The sequence below is a fragment of the Neolamprologus brichardi genome, chromosome 22, assembly GCF_056152115.1.
Source record: "Neolamprologus brichardi isolate AB-2024 chromosome 22, ASM5615211v1, whole genome shotgun sequence".
In the NCBI taxonomy this organism is placed as follows: Eukaryota; Metazoa; Chordata; class Actinopteri; order Cichliformes; family Cichlidae; genus Neolamprologus; species Neolamprologus brichardi.
Window position 1 is genome coordinate 4,178,660 of NC_142124.1, and position 19,734 is coordinate 4,198,393.

Sequence of the window (19,734 nt, forward strand, 5' to 3'; positions counted from 1 at the left end):
AAATCTCCATGAAGTTATTCATCACAAAGCTCCTCGTCCCTGTCATTTGTACTGAGATTCAGTCCCATGTGGCCCTGAATCGTTGCACCCTTTTAAATTATCCTGTTATGAGCCCAGCCTATCCAGCTTTTAAATTATTCACAGTAGGAGCTCAACATGTTTTGAATGTTCAAACTTTAATGCCAAACGAAAACTCTGTGGAGGGACATTTAGAATCAGATTTAAGCCACAGCCTCCAACAGCGATTCACATGCCGTGTCATGGAATCTACCAGAAAGAAAACACAGTGCTCTAATAAACTGAAATCTCCATAAGTGAAGAGTGCACTCAGTGAAAACTGATATTAGGCTCTCAAATATCTGAAGCTTTATTGGCTTAAATCCAGACGAGAAGTGTGTGGGAGAAGTTAGTTGGACATTCCTCTCTGGTGTCTCTACGATTACACATGAACATGCAGCTCAGTGGGCCTTTAAACAAAAGGAAGGAAGGGAGGACCCAAATGCAGACTCCAAGACGCAAAAGGTAAACAGCTTTATTGTTGAACACAAGGAAAACCAACATTAACTAAACTGAGAATACAAAATAAACTAGATGGGCAGGCTGTCACAGTCTGGCGAGGGCAGACTGTAGGGGTTGACAAAAGGACCCAAAACGCAGACTCCAAGGAACAGGGAACAGAACTTGAAATGTTAACAAAAAGCGAGCCGTTTAATAAGGCTGGTAAAAAAGGTACAAACAAAGGGCGAACTGAAGCAAAATTAACACAAACCTAAACTGGGAAATCTAAACAAACAATAAGAAAAACCTAGACGAGAAACTTGGAAGCATGGCATGGCATAGGAAACATGGCGTGGACAACAGACGACCTGACCATGACACACTGAAAACAGAGGACTTAAATACACAGGAGGTGATTAGGGGAAGTGGGAACACATGGAGGAACAGCTGACTGACATGAGCCTAATGACAGGACAAGGGAAGTGAAACTAAATACAATGAACAAAGAACACACGACTCCTTCAAAATAAAACAGGAAACATGAGACAGACATGATAATACAAACTTGATAACACAAGACACACAGCATGAAACACAAAGGGTGAGGGAAACTTAAATACAGGGGAAGAAAACACAAGGAGTCTAATAACCTAATGAACTTCGCTAATCTAATGAAGTTAAACATAAACAACATCCAAATAAACTAAAACTTAAAACGCTGGGTCAAAAGACCCAGGAACATGACACAGGCAAGCTGGTAGACGGAAACACAGTGAGGAATGAGGGAGATCGTGACACAGGACAGAGGGAGACATAAATACACAGAAGGATAACGAGGAAGTGAGAACACACGGGGAACACAGCTGACATGAATTAACATGACGCCACAGGGGAAGCAGAACAAGACACACCGAACATGGAAACACGAGACCTTCACAATAAAACAGGAAATGGAAGAACACAAGACTGAGTTTGACTGAGAAGTGGAGGAAAGGCAGACGAGAGGGAGCAAGGGAACACTGGGGAGCGAGAGGAGACATGATGGGCTGGAAACAGAATGGAAGACAAGGAAGGAAACAAGACCCAAGGGCTCACACAGGATACATAAACACCGACAGAAAACGAGAGACACAGAGGGCAAAGACACAAGAGGGAATCTAATAATCAAGAATCCAAACAGGGAATAACAGAAACTCACGATAGAATAACTAAAACTATAAATGAATATAAACCATAATACAAAACTAGAAGACAAAAAACTCAAAATGCTGGGTCAAAGGACCCAGACCCATCACATCATTTAAGGCTTCTTCTTCTTGTTCTTAATCTGCAGCAAATCTTTAACAAATTTCACTTGTTGCACAGGTGCTTTCCTATCACAGTACCACACTAGAATTCGCTGAGCTCCTGAGAGCGACCCATTCTTTCACCAGTGTTTGCAGAAGCATCTCCAGGTGCTTGATTTTATGCAACTGCAGCGATGGAAGGGACTGGTAGACCTGAAGTCAATGTTTTGGATGGGTGAGTGAATACTTTTGGCATTATAGTGTAGCTAGGACAGTCACCTCACCATCAGGAAGTTTGGATCCACCTGCAGGTTGGGGCCTTTCTGTGTGGAGTTAGCTTGCTCTTCCTAAAACAATGAATGAATCAATCAAACCTGCTGAAACCTTTTTACTTTCTTGGGAATATATCGTTTTTGTGGCTCTTTATTTTGACCAGTACCATTAATGTATTTGTGCTGATGTTAGACATTTGCATAAGTAAATGTCACACAGTTTGAAGAACACTTTACGTTAAGATGTACCGGCTTTTGTGACCTCTGGCTAATTTTACAAGCTTAACTAAACTCCTTCTCTCTTGCCTTCTTGCAGCCTGAGAAGTATTTTTGCTGCCTTTCTTTTGTTTATTTTGTTTGTTTGTTTTTTTATATATTAACTGGTTAATCATGCTTGTTAGATTCCACCTTGACTTGTGGTGTAATATTTGGGGTGTGAGTGTCTGGGATGATATTTATTTCTGGAAGAGTTTACTTCTTTGCGCCCCCGAGGTTGTGTGGATTTCATTTTGCACGGGCTTGTTAAAGGTGAGGGCTGCCAGGTTCAGAGAGATCCCCCACATGAATGAATATAACCTATAATTAGGTTTCAGTGCATAATGAAATTCTTGTTAATTACATGTCATATCTTAGCTGAAATATGTACCTTTACATTTACAGTCTTTAAAAAATATTTACATATATACATTTTAATAGTTTTTTTACACATTAGAAAAGAAAATCATAATGAACGTATGTGTGCCTATATCATGACTAACAAAACAAACATATCTCTGAAGTTTGGTCTTTGTTTGAGTTTTCATGAACCCGAGTGTTACTCAGACAGCCCAGGTTTCCTGGAAAGAAGAAGGATTTGAGGACAGGAGGAAATGAGAGTGTAATCTTGAGTGACAGACCTCCCCACCAGCATGTGGATGTCTGTCGTCAAGCCTGAAGCCGTTATCGGCGACTGCAGGTGTGCGCTCTTTAACACCAAAGTGCCCTGGAAGAAGAGACAGCCGGACAGCAAGCTTCAGACTGAGTGAAGAGAGGAAATTAAAATGCAGAGTGTCTTCACAGGTGGCAGACTCCTGTTGACTCATGAAAGCTGACACAAGGCGGTAGCTATTATCGTTACTTAATGTCTGTATGGCCACGCTGCTGCTTGCTGCAGACATAATAATAATACAGGCTAGCCAGGAGCACCGTGGGAAACCCCACGGTGGACATAAGTCTGCTGTGATAGGATGTGGTGCACTGGGCTTTCATTAAATGCTGAACACTGCCCACACAGTGTGATGTACAATAATGGAAGCTCCTACCTTATTAAAGCTTCAGAAAAACTGTCTTTATAGGGAAAATGCAATTATGTGACCATTAATCCATCAAAGGTACTGACCTGCCACTCGTGTCAAATATTTGTTGTTCTCTTTCATTAGTGTTTATACCCGAATGTGCCTGTAGAACACTTACACGTCTTCCTATAGAGACATTATAGCAATAACAACAACAACTTTACAAAACATAACAAAAAGCAGCAGACATTTTTGTTTGCATGTGTCAAGATAAAATGTAGGGGATAAGTGTTAGAAATAAATCAGGTGCCACTGGGCAAGAGATGAGGTCTTATTTTCAAAAGTAATTAGTTACTTTATTACTTAGTTACTTTATTACTTAGTTAATTTTTTAAAAAACATGATACTAATAATCCTGGTAATCCTAGGTAATCCTGTTACTTTACTTATTTTCAAAAGTAATTAGTTACTTCATTACTTAGTTACTTTATTACCCAGTTAATTTTTTAAAAACATGATACTAACAATCCTGGTAATCCTAGGTAATCCTGTTACTTTACTTATTTTCAAAAGTAATTAGTTACTTCATTACTTAGTTACTTTATTACCCAGTTAATTTTTTAAAAACATGATACTAATAATCCTGGTAATCCTGGTAATCCTGTTACTTTACTTATTTTCAAAAGTAATTAGTTACTTCATTACTTAGTTACTTTATTACCCAGTTAATTTTTTAAAAACATGATACTAATAATCCTGGTAATCCTAGGTAATCCTGTTACTTTACTTATTTTCAAAAGTAATTAGTTACTCTATTACTTAGTTACTTTATTACTTAGTTAATTTTTTAAAAACATGATACTAATAATCCTGGTAATCCTAGGTAATCCTGTTACTTTACTTATTTTCAAAAGTAATTAGTTACTCTATTACTTAGTTACTTTATTACTTAGTTAATTTTTTAAAAACATGATACTAATAATCCTGGTAATCCTAGGTAATCCTGTTACTTATTTTCAAAAGTAATTAGTTACTTCATTACTTAGTTACTTTATTACCCAGTTAATTTTTTAAAAACATGATACTAATAATCCTGGTAATCCTAGGTAATCCTGTTACTTTACTTATTTTCAAAAGTAATTAGTTACTTCATTACTTAGTTACTTTATTACCCAGTTAATTTTTTAAAAACATGATACTAATAATCCTGGTAATCCTAGGTAATCCTGTTACTTTACTTATTTTCAAAAGTAATTAGTTACTTCATTATTTAGTTACTTTATTACCCAGTTAATTTTTTAAAAACATGATACTAATAATCCTGGTAATCCTAGGTAATCCTGTTACTTTACTTATTTTCAAAAGTAATTCATTAGTTACTTAGTTACTTTTTAAAAACATGATACACAATCTGAATACATAATAAAGCAACAGACCTTTCAGAGCAATTCTATTTTTTTGCTTAATCCATCATATAAAATTGAATCAAATGAAAAAGTCTATTTTTAAAACTTGTTTTATTAGTTTTAATATTTTACCTTTATGCACATAGCATTAAGCAAAAATGTAATTATAAGCACAAATTAAATTGTATGCAACTGTCTTTGACTTGAAGAAATTTATTTAACATTTAAACCTATTTTCTGCATATTCCAGCATATAAAATAATAATAATAAAAATGTGTTTACACTCAATCTTTCAAATAGATGCAAGTAAAACGCAGCAAAAAATAAATAAAATCAAAGATTCAGCAGCACTAAGTCCTGTCGCTCTTACATCTATTTTCACATGTTTAGCAGGAGTGGAGCAAGCGGAGGTTTGCCCGGTGCCGCAGCGGTCATGTCAGTGGGGGGATCCAGGGGTTTCTGTGTGAATGTCACATTCCCGTGGCGGCGTGCTCAGTTTTTGCTCGGATTTGAAGTTTAATTTTTTGCTGTAGAAAGAAGTTTTCTTCCCACACAGTGAACAGCGGACGCTAATGTTTTTGTCACTTTTTACAGAATCAAACTCAAAGTAATGTCAGTACTTCCATGCATATTATCCACTGTTGATCTGCACGTCTGTTACCGTGGGCATCGAACGTGCTTACGTCATTGTCATGAGATACTCTCACAAATGCAGTAATGCGGCATGCTTACAGGAAAGTAACAGTAATCTAATTACTTTTTGTGATAGTAATCACTTTCTTTACTTGTTACTTGAAAAAAGTAATTGGATTATAGTCAAAGGAGCTTGCAAAGAAAAGCGTCTGGACTTCTTTGAATTGTTTGAAGACGTTTCACCTCTCATCCGAGAAGCTTCTTCAGTTCTAAGGTCAAATGGTGGAGAGTCCCAGATTTAAACCTAGTGGGAGTTTCCCCCCACAGAGGGACAAAAGGACCCCCTGATGATCCTCTAATCGCCTGAGCCAAGGCGATTGGATTATACTTGAAACAGGTTACTGCCCATCTCTGAATACAACTAACTGAACCCCACTAAATGCATGTTGTTAAACTGTGGGAGGAACCTGGAGTCCCCAGAAAGAACCCATGCAGACAGAGGGGTATCATGTAAACTCCACATAGGAAGGACAGTGGATTCAAACCCAGGACCTCTCGAGACAACAGTGCTAGCCACCGTGCTACCATGCTCTATCTATCTATCTATCTATCTATCTATCTATCTATCTATCTAAAGAAGTAAATCTGATATGAAAGTGGAGCAGCCATTACATAATATTATTCTTAGAGTCTGTAAGTGACACTGAAAACTCATAGTTTCCTGCAGTTGTCATTGTTCCGTGCTGAAACAGAATCGTTGCACTGACTGAGCAGAAAAAGCAGTGGAGCTCAACCAACCTTCTCTTCTCTGCAAAATGAATGAGGGCAGCGAGCCACAAAAAGTACCCGGTTTCTTATGTCTGCAGTTACAAAGATGTGGGAAGAATGCAAACTGAAGCTACAGTTCACATTATGGAAGCTGCTAGTGCAGAGCTGCCGTGCGAGTTCCTGCCACAAAAAGACATAAAGGACGATTCAGGACGATTGCAAACAGAAACACAAACTTTGACACCACATCACATTCCTCGCTCCTTCGACCAAACGCATCTCAGGCTCCTGTGTGCTCTGTCAGCAGATCTATTGTCAGCAGGAGGGATTAAAAACAGCCACATTTCCCCTGGGCTGACAGGCCCTCCCTGTGTTATTCTCTAGAGAGGACGTCAGCTCGGCATTATTAAGGGACCGTACCGTCTTAATTACTGGCTGTCATGGTCTCCACTGTTTCCTCGCTTGGAAAATTATTCTCTTCTGCAGTACTCGATCGATCTGTCCATCCATCCTTAGAATAAAAGCTTACTTTTGCATCATCCAGTGAAGATCCAAAGGTGAATAATGACTGCTACACCTCTGCATCATGTAGCATTGCTTCATTTCACACTCAAATCACACCAGAAACACCAGTAGGACAGAAGACGTACCCTGGGTGTGTACTGTTTTCATTTTATTGTAAATATAGTGTATACTCAGCGGACTACCAGCGATGTCCTAGATTCAACCGTCTCGGCCGACACCACCTCCAACACTCGTCTGTTGTCGCTATGAGAATGCTAACACGCAGACTTTCTTGAATAATTTACACGACTTTGTTTTTTTGTAACTTTGGACACAAGAAAGACACAAAAGCGAGATCATAGAAAAATATGACAAAGGCCTTCTCATCTACCGACATTATTTCACCTTTCCTGAAGGCAATCCTAGCTGATCACCTTTCCCATTAATCCCTTAGCTGTGCTTCAGGTATTATCCCACAGTGCTTGGAATTACTTGCAAATCGCTGCTTAAACTTTGCTTTTCATCACGTTGGATTTGGTGTGGACACCTTCTGTGTCATGCAGTAGCATTATATCATTTAGCACAAAGAATTAACACATTTGCATTACAGACTGAAAAGGTAGATGCTGTAAATGAGCCTATTTTTCCAGTCTGTGATAAACAAATGGGACAAAATGTTACAATGCTTCGACAAGTTTAGTTAGTAAACAAGATATTAAGTCTAATACATGTCCAAGCATAAAAGAAGCAAAAATGTTTCCCCAAGCTTTTGACTCCCATGGTTTTACAAATTTTTTGCTTTGGTTTTTACTCTGATTTTGTATTTTTTGCACGCTATTCGATTTAGATTCCAAAACTACTTGATTACCTTTAATTTTTAACTTTAATATTAATCTTTTTGTCTGGGTGTTTGAAAGCCAAATTAAACAATAATAAATAACATGAAATAATAAATTAAATACTGTACTATAGTTCCACAGTCATATTGGCTGTGGTGCAAAAAAGGACAATGATGCACATGTACGGGAACAGATCATCAGTAATGATACCTTGAATTTTATTTGCACTCAAGAATGCACAAGACGCTACCATTTTTTCATAGAGAACTTTATTGAATATATCTATATATTTATATATGTATATATTTATATATACCTTATATTTTTTGTCTTTACCAATGAGGATCAGTATATTGTATTGTATTGCTTCCCCTTTTTCCATATTGTTCCTTCCGTGTATCGGTCTGCTGAGCGGAAATTTACTAGTTTTCCATCTGAAGAGTTTCATGTTCGACTTGTCAGCAGCCTAGGTGTTGGGAAAAGAACCTGGTGACTCACGCTGGCTTTAAAATGGCTTTCACATCAGGACATGAATTGAAAACGAAAGAACGAGATCTCTGCTTTTGAGCATGTTTTCATAAACATTTTGCAGAAAGCAAAACTCCAAGATTAGGACGTGCTCTAGAGTTGATTTAGTTCTGTAACAAAGATGTAATTTGTTGTACTCAAAGATTATTGTGCAAAAACCATAGACAGCACCAACACAGACCACATTTACTTTGCCAGCACTTAGGCTACTGAGCATGTGTCACAGGCAGGCATAAAGCCTTTTATAGCCCAAAGTTACAGGTGTAGGAACTCTGAAACGATATAACATTAAGAATATCTATACATACCACCACCAAAATAAATAGATTAATATAAAGTCTATCGCTTACAGTTATACACTAGTCAGAACATTAAAAACACTGATTATTAGGCTACGTTGGTAATGTTTAGAAAGTAAAACATCAATTCATTTCCTACAACGAAATGAAGACAAAACGATGACGGAGAGAAATAAGGATCAGGGTTATAGAAGAATAAAATGGAAGGAGAGTAAAATAGTTTAGAGAAAGAAAACACCAAAAAAAAATCGAACATTAGGAAACAGGGCCGGGCGACGTGGTAAAATCTGCCAGCTGGCCATCGTCAGTCCAACAATCAGCAGTTGCCTTTATATTATACAGGATGGGCATGTATGCAGCAGCCACTCTTCCCCCTAGCTGCACACACTCTTGTTCACTGCCAAAAAACCCCCAAACAAAATAGTTATGAGAATTATTTTAAACTGGACTAAATTTGCAAGCTGTTAAACCCAAAGGAAGCAGTTAGTAGAAGGATACCTTTCAGATTCTGAAAGTGATCAGGTGCAGAAAACTATAATGTACTGATGTGCAACATGCAGCTAGCTTACATAGCATAGCTCTGGAATCACTTGTTAGCTTGGAAAGTTGTCGGACAACAAAGACTTTCACAGGAACTCGACATTCTGCAGCACCATCACTACCATATAATGTCAGATCTCCATGACAACTCACTCCCAAGAAAATAAACGCGAACATCCTAACGCTGCTAATTGTAACTGTGATTTACACCTCGACGTCTTGCCAAACTGAATTTTCATAGAGGCAGACCACTAAAGAAAAACAAAATGACATAAATAATAAACAGCTGACAGGTTATCTGGGCCCATTGATCCAGTTGCCCAACCTGATTCGCAAATAAGACAAACGTTTCAAAAATATTTCTCTAAAAGACAACGGAAGAATCAGTTACATGTAAACAGAATAGAAAAAACATTTACACTAAAAAGATTATACACATTCAAAGTGACAACTGGGTAAAAAACAACAACAACAGCAAAAATAACAAACAAACTGTGGTCCAGAAAGTTGTCTAGTTATATGTAGAATGGTTAGAAAAGAAAAATTACTTTCTTTCAGATACTGACGTGCCCCTGAGCAAGGCACATGACACCCAATTGTCCCAGGGTAGCCACTCCTAAACTGACCCAACACGGAGGCTTTTATCGGCCAGCTTCCAGCTCCAGCGATGTGAAGGTGAAGCAGGGTGTTGCTGAAACAGAGCATGCATGCTCAGTCAACTTTCCCCGAACAAATCAAAGCTGATAAAACGAATAAGATGATATATAAATGAATTTACACACCCTCTCACTTTTGCTCACATGCTTTCCACGTGACACCACTGACTGTTAGTGTACATAAGCAAGAGAAAGAAAAATGAAAAGTCATCGAAACGAATATAAAAATATTACAAAAAAATGTATACCCTGCAAGAACCATTACGATCATAGAAACACCAGCAACATGATAATAATATTCAAGGAGTTACAATCTCATGTAACCTAGAGATGATAATCACTCAGAATGAAAAGACAACCCAAAGATTACCATTTACAGACATTATGTGCTTTTGTTTTAGTGAATGGGTTGATAATATACTCAATAATACATTTATTATTCTAGTTTCAGAAATAGTATATAGTTATAGCTAATAAAGAGACCGAGGGAAGAGGAACGGAAGCTGGTGTGCGCGCTCGTTTCTCTTTCCCTCTTCCTCTGACTTTCTGTCACCGGGGTTGGGTTGAATTCATTTTCAAACGCAGCTGATTCGGAAGTGCAATCTGACTTTTACATATCAGTCCAGTAATCAGATTTAGAGCACATGTTACGCGGTACATGTCTCGCTGTAGAATTTTCTTCTTAGAAATCTCAGGCAACATTTCATAAACCCCCTCAAAAATAGGCTTTTACTTCAAATCTGACTGAATGGTTTTTGCTTTGCTCACTTTTAAATATTGAGTAAAATGGCTGATGTCTTATATTAGAGTAATTTGTAGCTTCTGATTCTAACTAAATCTCCATCCCCTGAGTGTAAACTGAATTGAACCCCACCGTGTCCTTGGTTTTTGCAGCCCTTTGCGGGACATTCAACAGATACTGCCTTGGAGCCTTCGGTATCAAATCGTTATCATAAGCAGTCATACAAACCCTGGGATCAGTTTTACTCAATTAAAAACACACATAAAGTGCATAAACGTCCAGCTGTACGAGCGCTTTCAAATTCCAAATGGCATCCGACAATGTTTCCACTGCCAGATGACAAAATGACCATGAATCATGAGCAGGAAGATGTAAGTGAGTGAGTGATGGTGATTATGTTCCAACTTTAACCATGGCTATCACTTCCTTATTGTTGCCTTATTTTTTAAAAATAAAGTTATTTTTGGCTGTTCCCTTATTAACTGGCAATTATGGCAAATAAATTAAAGTCTGTTGTATTATGGTGTCGCTCCAGCATTTTCTCTGTTGGTCTCCAGAGCAGACTAATGTCAATCTAAGATTGTAACAATGTAACAATGAGAGGTTCTCTGGAGAGGCAGCTGAAAGATGTACTGAGTCTGCTGTTGGGAAGTACGGAGCAAAGCAGGGGACATGGGAGAAAAAAAAATTAAGACGGACTTTTGCGAGATCTCGCAAAAGTTTTAGCCGCATTCTTCGGAGGCTGCCAGCTTGAAGCCGACCGGGAGGTCGAGGCACGATGTGCTGGGAAAGCGGTGTTCCTCCCGGCTGTAGTAGGTCTCGACCTCCCGTTAGCTTCGAGCTAGTGGGTGTCAGATCTCCGAAAACGTCGGAGCACTTTTGCAAATATGTGATGTCTTGTAAACCGAGCAGGTATCTGACGTTTACACAGCTACATTCACGCCTCAAAATATCTTAAAAGTGTATTTTGTGACCCAGAAAGAGTAATATTACAACTAAGTAGCTGCCGCCATTGTTGGAATTCAATTTTGCGAGATCCCGAGTTTGTTTTGCGAGATCCCGAGTTTGTTTTGTGAGATCTCGCAAAAGTCCGTCTTAATTTTTTTTTTCTCCCATGTCCCCTGCGGGGCTCCGTAGGGAAGCATGAGAAGGGAAGCGCTGTCTGTGCAAACTTTCAAAAATATTAAATTAGACACATTTTTTTTAAGTTTAAAAGAAGATGTGCCAAATATGCATTGTGTAAGTAAAAATAGAATATAGTAATACTCAAATCTCATAAAACGATATCTTATTCATAATAGAACACAGGAAAAATATCAACTGTTAAAAAGTGGCTTTTACTATTTCCTGGAAAATAGATTTGGAATTTAGTGGCAACAACATGTCTCAAAAAACTGGGATGGGAGCAACAAATAGCTGGAAAAGTGAGCATTATTAAAAGGAAACAGGTGGAGAAACGAATTAGGTTAATTCACATCAGGTCAGTAACCTGAGTAAAAACAAAAAGCTTAGACATGTAGGGTTGCAATATCCGAATAATGTTCCTCAGCACAAAACTGCAAAGACTTTGATGACTCATCGTCTGCGCTGCATAATATCATCAAAACTTTCAGATACTCTTGGGAAATCTGTGCACAACAAGGCAAAAAATCAATACGGGGCGACTGTGATCTCTGGGCCCTCGCAGAGCGCTGCTTTAAAAACAAGCATGAATTTGTCATGAAAATCCTTGGATGTGCTCAGGAACACATCTAGGAATCATTGTGCGCAAACACAGATCAGTGCGGCGTCCACAAACAGGTTAAATCTCTGTCAAGCAAGCTTAGATCATGTCAACTTCTCTTGGCCAATGCTCATTTAAAAGAGACCAAGTGGAAAACTGATAAATTGAAATGTAAAATTTCTTTTTGGAAAACAAGGACATGGCATCCTCCAGACTGAAGGGGAAAGTAACCATCTGTTGCTGTTAGTGTTCAGTTAAAACGGGAGTGCAAACAGACTGGCACTAATGCAGATTTTAGAGCAACATAAGCTTCCAACCAGATGCTAAACCACAGAGGAGTTCATGTCTTGAACCGGCTTTTCCCCAACTGGAAAACAAAACAAAAAACTGACGCATCCTGACATCACAACAAAGGAAACCCAGGACTTGAGTCACTAGGATCCAACATTAGATGTAGAACAGCATTCCTACGTCTAATATTGTAAGAGAGGATGATGCACACAAACACGGGAATGACCCAGCTTTTCCGAGACATGCTGCTCCCATCAATTTCAAAATGACTGATTTTTCTCAGTTTAAACATTTAATATGTGTGAGTAAAATATCTATTTATGAGATTTGCCTTGTCTCCTTCCTGTTTTTTATTTACATTTTATAAAGTTTTCCAATGGTTTAAGAATTGCGGGCAACACTTTGGGAAACGCAATTCTTTCTATTTAAACAAAAACTAGAAAGAATTGATGCCAAAATAAGTTACTTGCTCAAACGATCACATTGCCGTATCTTACGACAACTGGCAGTGGCGTAATGGAGGCGTTAAGACTAAAGCTTTAAGTCCATGGCTGTTCCTTTCCTTAGAACTGTGGTGAATGCCCATCTGTCACTGTAAATACCTTTGACACACAGTGAAAAATAATCAGGCTCACAGTGCGGCAGCCTCCTCTGATCTACGTTAGATATGGCTGAGGTCGCTCTCTCTCAGGTCCAGAGGTTAAGGAGCTACTGTTGACCTTCAATTGGCAGTCAACTTGTCACTGAGCAGCTTGTTACTTGGCAGAATGTACCCGTCTGTGACGCTCTCGTCCTTTTAAAACAGAAATGGAAGAAAGAATTGTGACTTGTACCATCTGGCCACTTTATAATTTATTATTAAGTTAAAAAGTGCTGCAAAGTTTAGAATAACAAAAAGCAAGGACTCTATGTCTTGCTTTGTGAAAAGAAAATGTAGATTTAAGGCCAATCCGATCTAAGATGTGTACAAATTAGTGGTTTGTAAGCGGGGTTTATTATCATCAAAGCTTCCTTCACTGTTTCTTTCAGGATTTAAAAAGATGTCCTTGTAGAAACTGACAAAACTGAGATAAGGGAAATAAATAACGAAAGAGTTCCCCTGCCTCCTCGGCAAGGCGCCTAACTGCTGCATTGGGAGGCTGTTTTATTACACATCTGGGAGTTTTGTATCTCTATGATTTAGTGAGTAATTCAGGAATAAAAGAAACAGAGAAAAGAAACATTTCCCGAATCCTCCACTGTACCCCTGCTGTGCAATTAACGAAACGGGTTTCAAAGTCATGACAATTTTTAAGGCGGCTGTCATGAATTTGCTCTTAGCATCAGATGTTTGATGACTGTTTATAACATTAGTAATATTTATGGCAGCTCGATACCTCAGGCTCAAGGACAGAAACCTTATTGTTGACGTGCCACCCACACATTTACAGCCCTACTCTTCCTCTCTAAACTCCATCTCTATTTCTCCTCTCCTCCCTCTCTGAGTTTAAACTGGTGTCGTTTTCCTGTTTAGTGTATCTGAGTTGCTATCCCGGTCCCTTTTGGCTGTCAGTCGGTCCAGGGTTCCCACGTTGCCCCTGTCCCGCTCCATGGTGGCTGTAGATATCGGGGCTGGCTGGGTGGTCGGAGCAGCGGATGTGGAGGTATTCAGCGGTGCTGCGTTCTGGGCTACAGCTGCCGCTGCTGCCAAGTTGGACTTGGAGTGGGAAGGGAGCGTACTGCTGCTTATCACTGCTCCTCCTCCTCCTCCTCCCGCTCCTCCTCCACCGCTGCCACTGCCGCTGGAATCTTTTGGGAAGTAGTTGTGGAGCTGGTAGAGCGTGGCACGGTCCACCGTGCCATAGAGAGGCGGGGCACCTCCTCCGAGGCTGCCTAGCTTGGAGTCCCTTGAGAGGGTGTACATGGAGATGTCACCACCTCCTCCGCTCCCACTGCTGCTGGTGTGGTGGGGGTTGGGCAGAGTGGCCACAGAGAACGGCGGTGCGGATGGTGGCAAGCTGAAGGTCTTGGAAGCTCCGACGGGCGAGGTCTCCTGCGAACGCGGCGGGTCGGTGGAGCGTGAGCTGGAGCGCGAGCGCCGTCTGAAACGGTAGCTGGGCAGACGAAGCATGGCGTGCGTTGTGCTCTTGAAGAGGTCGGTGCGAGAGCGGCAACGGAGCTCCTTGTTCTTCTCGATGTAGATATTGACAGCGAGCACGCCGACCATCTCTGCCAGGATGAAGGACAGACCGCCGAAGTAGAATGACCAGCCGTAGGAATAATGCCACTTCTTATCCTCGTCCTTCTTGGGGGAGATGTCGCTCAGTGCTGCTGAGATGTACACGATCACTCCAATGATGTTGCTGAGGCCTAAAGAAAGATACAAGAGAGATACAAGTGCTCCTCTGAGTCAAATTAACCTGCTGGCTCATTAAATTGTTTTGCAGACAGACTTTCTAGAAGTGCTTCCTTTCAATTACACTGAGAAGAGGCAAGCACAGTATGACAGTCAATCTGCACGTCATACATAAGGAGATTAATCTAACTATACGACTGATAGATATAGGTTCATCCTGGCATGGGCAGATTATCTTAAGCTGTATAATGTATATGCTAGGTCGTGTTTCATGGCTCATGCTACATGAATATATTAAAAAAGAAGCATCTAAGTGTTCAGAAATTCTTTTTAGTAACAGAATACGGAGATTTTAAGGACACGGTATCTGTTAGGGATTACAAAGTCGGCCGGGGTAAAATACAAACTGCCCATTTTAGTGTTAATAAAAAATGTAGCAAACATACCTTCAAACAAAATCTTCTTTTCAAACTCTGACTGGAAATATAGATTTCTTTTCCCAAACCACAGTAAAGCTGCAGCCTTACCTGCAGCTACAAAGAGAATCCCTCCACCGAGAATAATGTTCCTTTTGCTTTTATAGAATCCGCTGGAAGCAACACACACTCCACCCAGAAGAAGCAATATGGCACTGAGGATGGGAAAGATGCTGGAAGCTCTCACCACACCTGCATGAGACAGCAGATGAGAGCGTCATTGTTTTGGCTGCAGTGCTGCTGTTTACAGTCCGTGCACGTGAATCTGATATACGACTGAGTCTGTACTTTTCTAATAGCGGTTCATTAACGCGTTTTCTTCTTGAGGTTCAACACCACTTGAAGGTGCAAAGTTAACAGCCTTGTGACACTTCTGAGGAATAAAAGTGTTACCGATGCTTGGCACAGCTGACACTACAAATTGGCTGTGGAACAGCAGATGTCTTTTTATATGTTTCCTACATTATATTTTATATGGCACATAATGTCTTTCGAGTCCCCGAGTTTTTCCAAGACTAAATAAAAATAGTTAGACGGTATGTCATCTTAAAACTAGAGAAGAAAGCTATTTTTTTCTTTTCAAAATGTGAGCTGTAACGGCGGATATGTAAAGCTAGCTCATATTCACGTAATATAACGCTTTTATTTTGGTGACTTCCTGTGTGACCGGAAGTGAATGATGTAACGGTAACCAACTTGATGTACAAAAAAGACGGAAGAAAACGGTAAACTATTGCTAACGGAGAAAAGGGAGAGAAAAACATGGTTAAATTGTACAAAAACGAATGGTTCTAGCTACAGTCGACAGGGGAACAAGGTTTGTAATGTACGTGATTTAAGTTGAGCAATCTGAAATGCATAATATGTATTATATAGTTTAATAGAAAACGGTTAGACCAGCGTAATGAGCGGTTAAAATGGTGTTATATAAATAACATGGTAATTGTTTTATTTGTTTGTCTAGCTCTTACGTTGGTTCGTTGTCTGATACACGGCAAGGGATAATAAAGGTCATTCAACAACCATCAGTTCTGGCCTTCTCAGTTTGACTGGATGCTACATGAGCTAATAAAAGTTATGGGGAATATGATGATTTTTACCCTGTAAAATGAAACTAAATAAATAATTCTTTGCTACAAATACAGTAGCCACAGCTCCTCAGCAAGAGTGCACAATCGCCAATTTTGCTGGGAAAGGCTGAATTATATAAAAATCCTTTTCAGTACATCCTTCTGCAGATGCTTCTTAGCTATAAACAGCAGTGATAACAGAGAGACGTTATAGAAGATGAAAAGCTCCATCTCAGGCAGGAATATGTGGAAAAGCAGAGCTTTCAGATTTTCAAGGTGACTTCTAAAGCTTTGCCTCTGAAGCTGAAGGTAAAAGAAAAATGCTGTGATAACCGTTCATTCACAGAAGCTTCTGTCAGACGTGCACGTTAAATTTCACGTCTCAGTCAAATGCACACGTGAGTAACGTTCACTTCTTTGGGAAAAAAAACATGGATTATGATAAATTGTTGGTGCGATTTTTGCAAACCTGCAATTGCATAACGGGTCGTGCATATAGTTCAATTTGTTAGAAATGAATGTAAACTATTGATATTTTATTTTGCATGAAAATTGGTGTTAATTGTGCAAACGATTCTAAAAACTAACAGTGAATACTTTCTGAACATGCTGAAATGGCTGACATTAAAAGGGCGAAGGGATGATTGTTGTTCCTCGTGACATTCAAAAAATAAATAAATAAATAAATAAAATCATCATGCGACACACAACGAGACAAGACAAAAATGTACCTGCAGTAATGGTGGTGAGAGGACTCAACAAAAGGAAACAAAAACAGGCAAAACTAAATGAAAGGGGATAAAGAAAGACAAAGACAGGTGGAGACAACAGAAACGCTAGGATGACATGAAAAGAGAAACACAAGTAAGAACATAAATTGTGTTTTACTTTGAAAACACTGGTGGTTGTCTGTGTGCATGGAGTTAATGTGTGGCTCTCTGATTACAACCATTTCAAAACTAAACACACAACCAATCAAATATTGTCTAAAAACAACCAAACAACCAAACAGATATATGCCTTTGATTTTTTCAGCTCATTAAAGAGTCAGTGCTTAACCCTTTTAATTCCAATCACACTCTTTTCCTAAACCTAATAAGTCATTGTTCCAAATCAGCGAGTGAAAGTAAAAAGCAAAAAACAGAATCAGGAAGTAACAGATGTGAAACAACTGTGTTACGTGCCATGAGGTGTGGCTTTGCTTTTGTGTTCTATTTATCTTTCAGGTGTCAAGCCTCCACCTATTGGCCAGTTCGAAGTTGATTGGCATGTGTCTATTGGCTGGTCTGGGCCCAGTTGGCCAATCACACGCCGAGGATCACAAACTGAAATCGCCATACCACAACGTTACACAGTTAAATCCCTTAAACCATCAACTCCAGACACATGTTTTTTAAAACAAGATCATTTCTTAGGCACATTTGATGGTTGATGGTTTCGTTGCAATAATAAGTCCAATATTTCTAAGAGAATCTGTGTAGACTGCGTTTTTGTAAGGAAACAATGCCATCTGCTACATAAGCATGATATTAGAGCTGCACGATTTTGCATAAAATGAGAATCACGATTTTTTTGCTTAGAATTGAGATCACGATTCTCTCACGATTTTCTTTTCCAGTATAAATACTTATTGCACTTATTAACTGCACATCAACTTCGTAACAGTTGAGACTGAACATAAAAACAATAAATAAACATAAAAACAACAAATGTCTCACATTTTGTTGTTGCCGCAAAATGTTGTACTGCTTGAAACTCCGTCTCCACCGTTGCTCGATGCTGCCTGTATAGAGCAGGTAGTGCAACAACAGAAAAATAGTTGCGGGACGGCACTGTGTAGCGTTTGTCTAGCGTGTTGATCATTTTCCTAAATCCCTCGTTTTGCACAGTGTTGATGGAGCCATATCTTTGGTCAGGTGATAAGTGATAGCCTCTGTAATTTCTTTGTGCCTGCGGGAGTTCGACGGGTATAGGGAAGCGCTGTATAAGGTTCCTGTTATTGATGTTTGGGTGGTTGACCGGGACGGATTTTCTCCCGTCACTTTCTCGTCATCCCTGACGTGCTCTCCGTTGTTTTTCCTGCTAATTTTAGCAGCCAGCTTCTGTGTCACGTGGTATAAGGCTCCGCCCTCGTCATTTGTTGAGCAGGAAGAGTGAGCGCTTGTTTTCATGCAGATTACGTCCCGGATCAAAATGCTATAATGCTATAAATAATACAAATATCTAATCAGTGACGCACATACCGCAAGAATATTTCACGATTATCGGCTCCAGATGGGCTGGTTTGAACTTTTGAGAAACTGCTGGTCATTTGGGATTTTCCCACACGACAATCTCAAAGATGAGCAGTGAGCAGCAGATCTCTGGGTGAGTAATTCAAATAACCACTCGCTGAAACGCAGGTATGCAGCAGAGCATATCTGACACACGACCTTGAAACAGCAGCAGAAGGCCACACTGGGTGCCACTGCCGTCAGCTACAAACAGGAAATGGACACTTTGTACCAACTAAGCCTAATTTCAACACCACCATCTATCTGAGGATGATTGCTGACCATGTCCACTCCTTTAGGACCACACTGTACCCGTCTTCTGACTGCTGCTTCCAGCACAATAATGCACAAGGTTACAAAGCTCAAACCATCTTGAACATGACAATGACTTCACTGCACTCAAATGGCTATCCATCAATCTCTATGCCAGCTACCACAGGGCGAGAGGCAGTGCACGCCCTGGACAGGTCGCCAGCCTGTGGCAGGGCAGCATCTCAGGCCTTTCTCATTAAATAGAGTTGTTATTGAAACTAAACAAAACAAACCCATCTAATATCTCTCAGGACTGTCGTTCACTCTAAATTTAAAATAGTTTCAATTATTAAAAAACTAATAAAAAAGACTGTGAAGTGCAGAAAAGCAGACAGGAGAATTTCAGATAGTATCACTGCACCTGTCAGAGAAGTAGATGTCTTTACATAACGTGTAAAGCTGGAACATATGCGTTGTAAACCATAAAGGTTCAGGCTGTACGAAGCAGAATCTGCGATCACAATGGAGGCAGGATGTGAAACCAGAATCCTGAGCTGAAAATAATCCATTAGTGAAGGCTGTTCTTTCAATTCCTCTGTGAGAAAAAACAGCAGCTTTCTGCACACCCCCAGACTCCCAACCCCATGCACCTGGGCATTTATACACACATGCACACTCTGTACAGACACTTGCACACACCTTCAGGAACGCTTTGCTTGAATCTGACATCCGTGCATTGATATCCGCCCACCATCCCCTTCTGTCCTTTCTATCCGCATGTGATGGAGACTGTAGTGTGTGCAGTTCTGTTTGCTAGTGTATGGTTATCTAATGTCTCTCTTCATGTTTGTGTGCATTGTGTATTTCTAAGACAGTGTGTGTGTGTGTGTGTGTGTGTGTCACTCACGCAGCAGATACTCTGCAGCATCTTGGTCATAGTCTGCGTCGTCTGGGAAATGATTGATCTGGGAACACACACCCCTCTTCAAACCTGAAAAAAGACAGAGAAGAAGAAGAGGGGGAGAAGATGATGAAGGTCAAAGAAGAAATCCCACGAAGACATAAAGA

General features: G+C 39.8%; 1 protein-coding gene across 5 annotated transcripts in view; it reads right to left on the reverse strand.

Annotated features, from left to right (window-relative positions):
- Positions 1 to 7,743: 7,743 nt before the first annotated feature.
- cacng8a (calcium channel, voltage-dependent, gamma subunit 8a) overlaps positions 7,744 to 19,734 on the reverse strand; it is a 30,429-nt gene continuing 18,438 nt past the window's right edge. For all 5 annotated transcript variants that reach the window (XM_087835054.1, XM_087835051.1, XM_087835050.1 and 2 more), the window contains exons 4-6: positions 19,574 to 19,657; positions 15,123 to 15,263; positions 7,744 to 14,609 (exon numbers count right to left, since the gene is read on the reverse strand). In XM_087835054.1, coding sequence (XP_087691180.1) covers positions 13,747 to 14,609; positions 15,123 to 15,263; positions 19,574 to 19,657 — 1,088 coding nt within the window. In that variant the 3' untranslated portion in view covers positions 7,744 to 13,746. The remainder of the gene's footprint in view (positions 14,610 to 15,122; positions 15,264 to 19,573; positions 19,658 to 19,734) is intronic.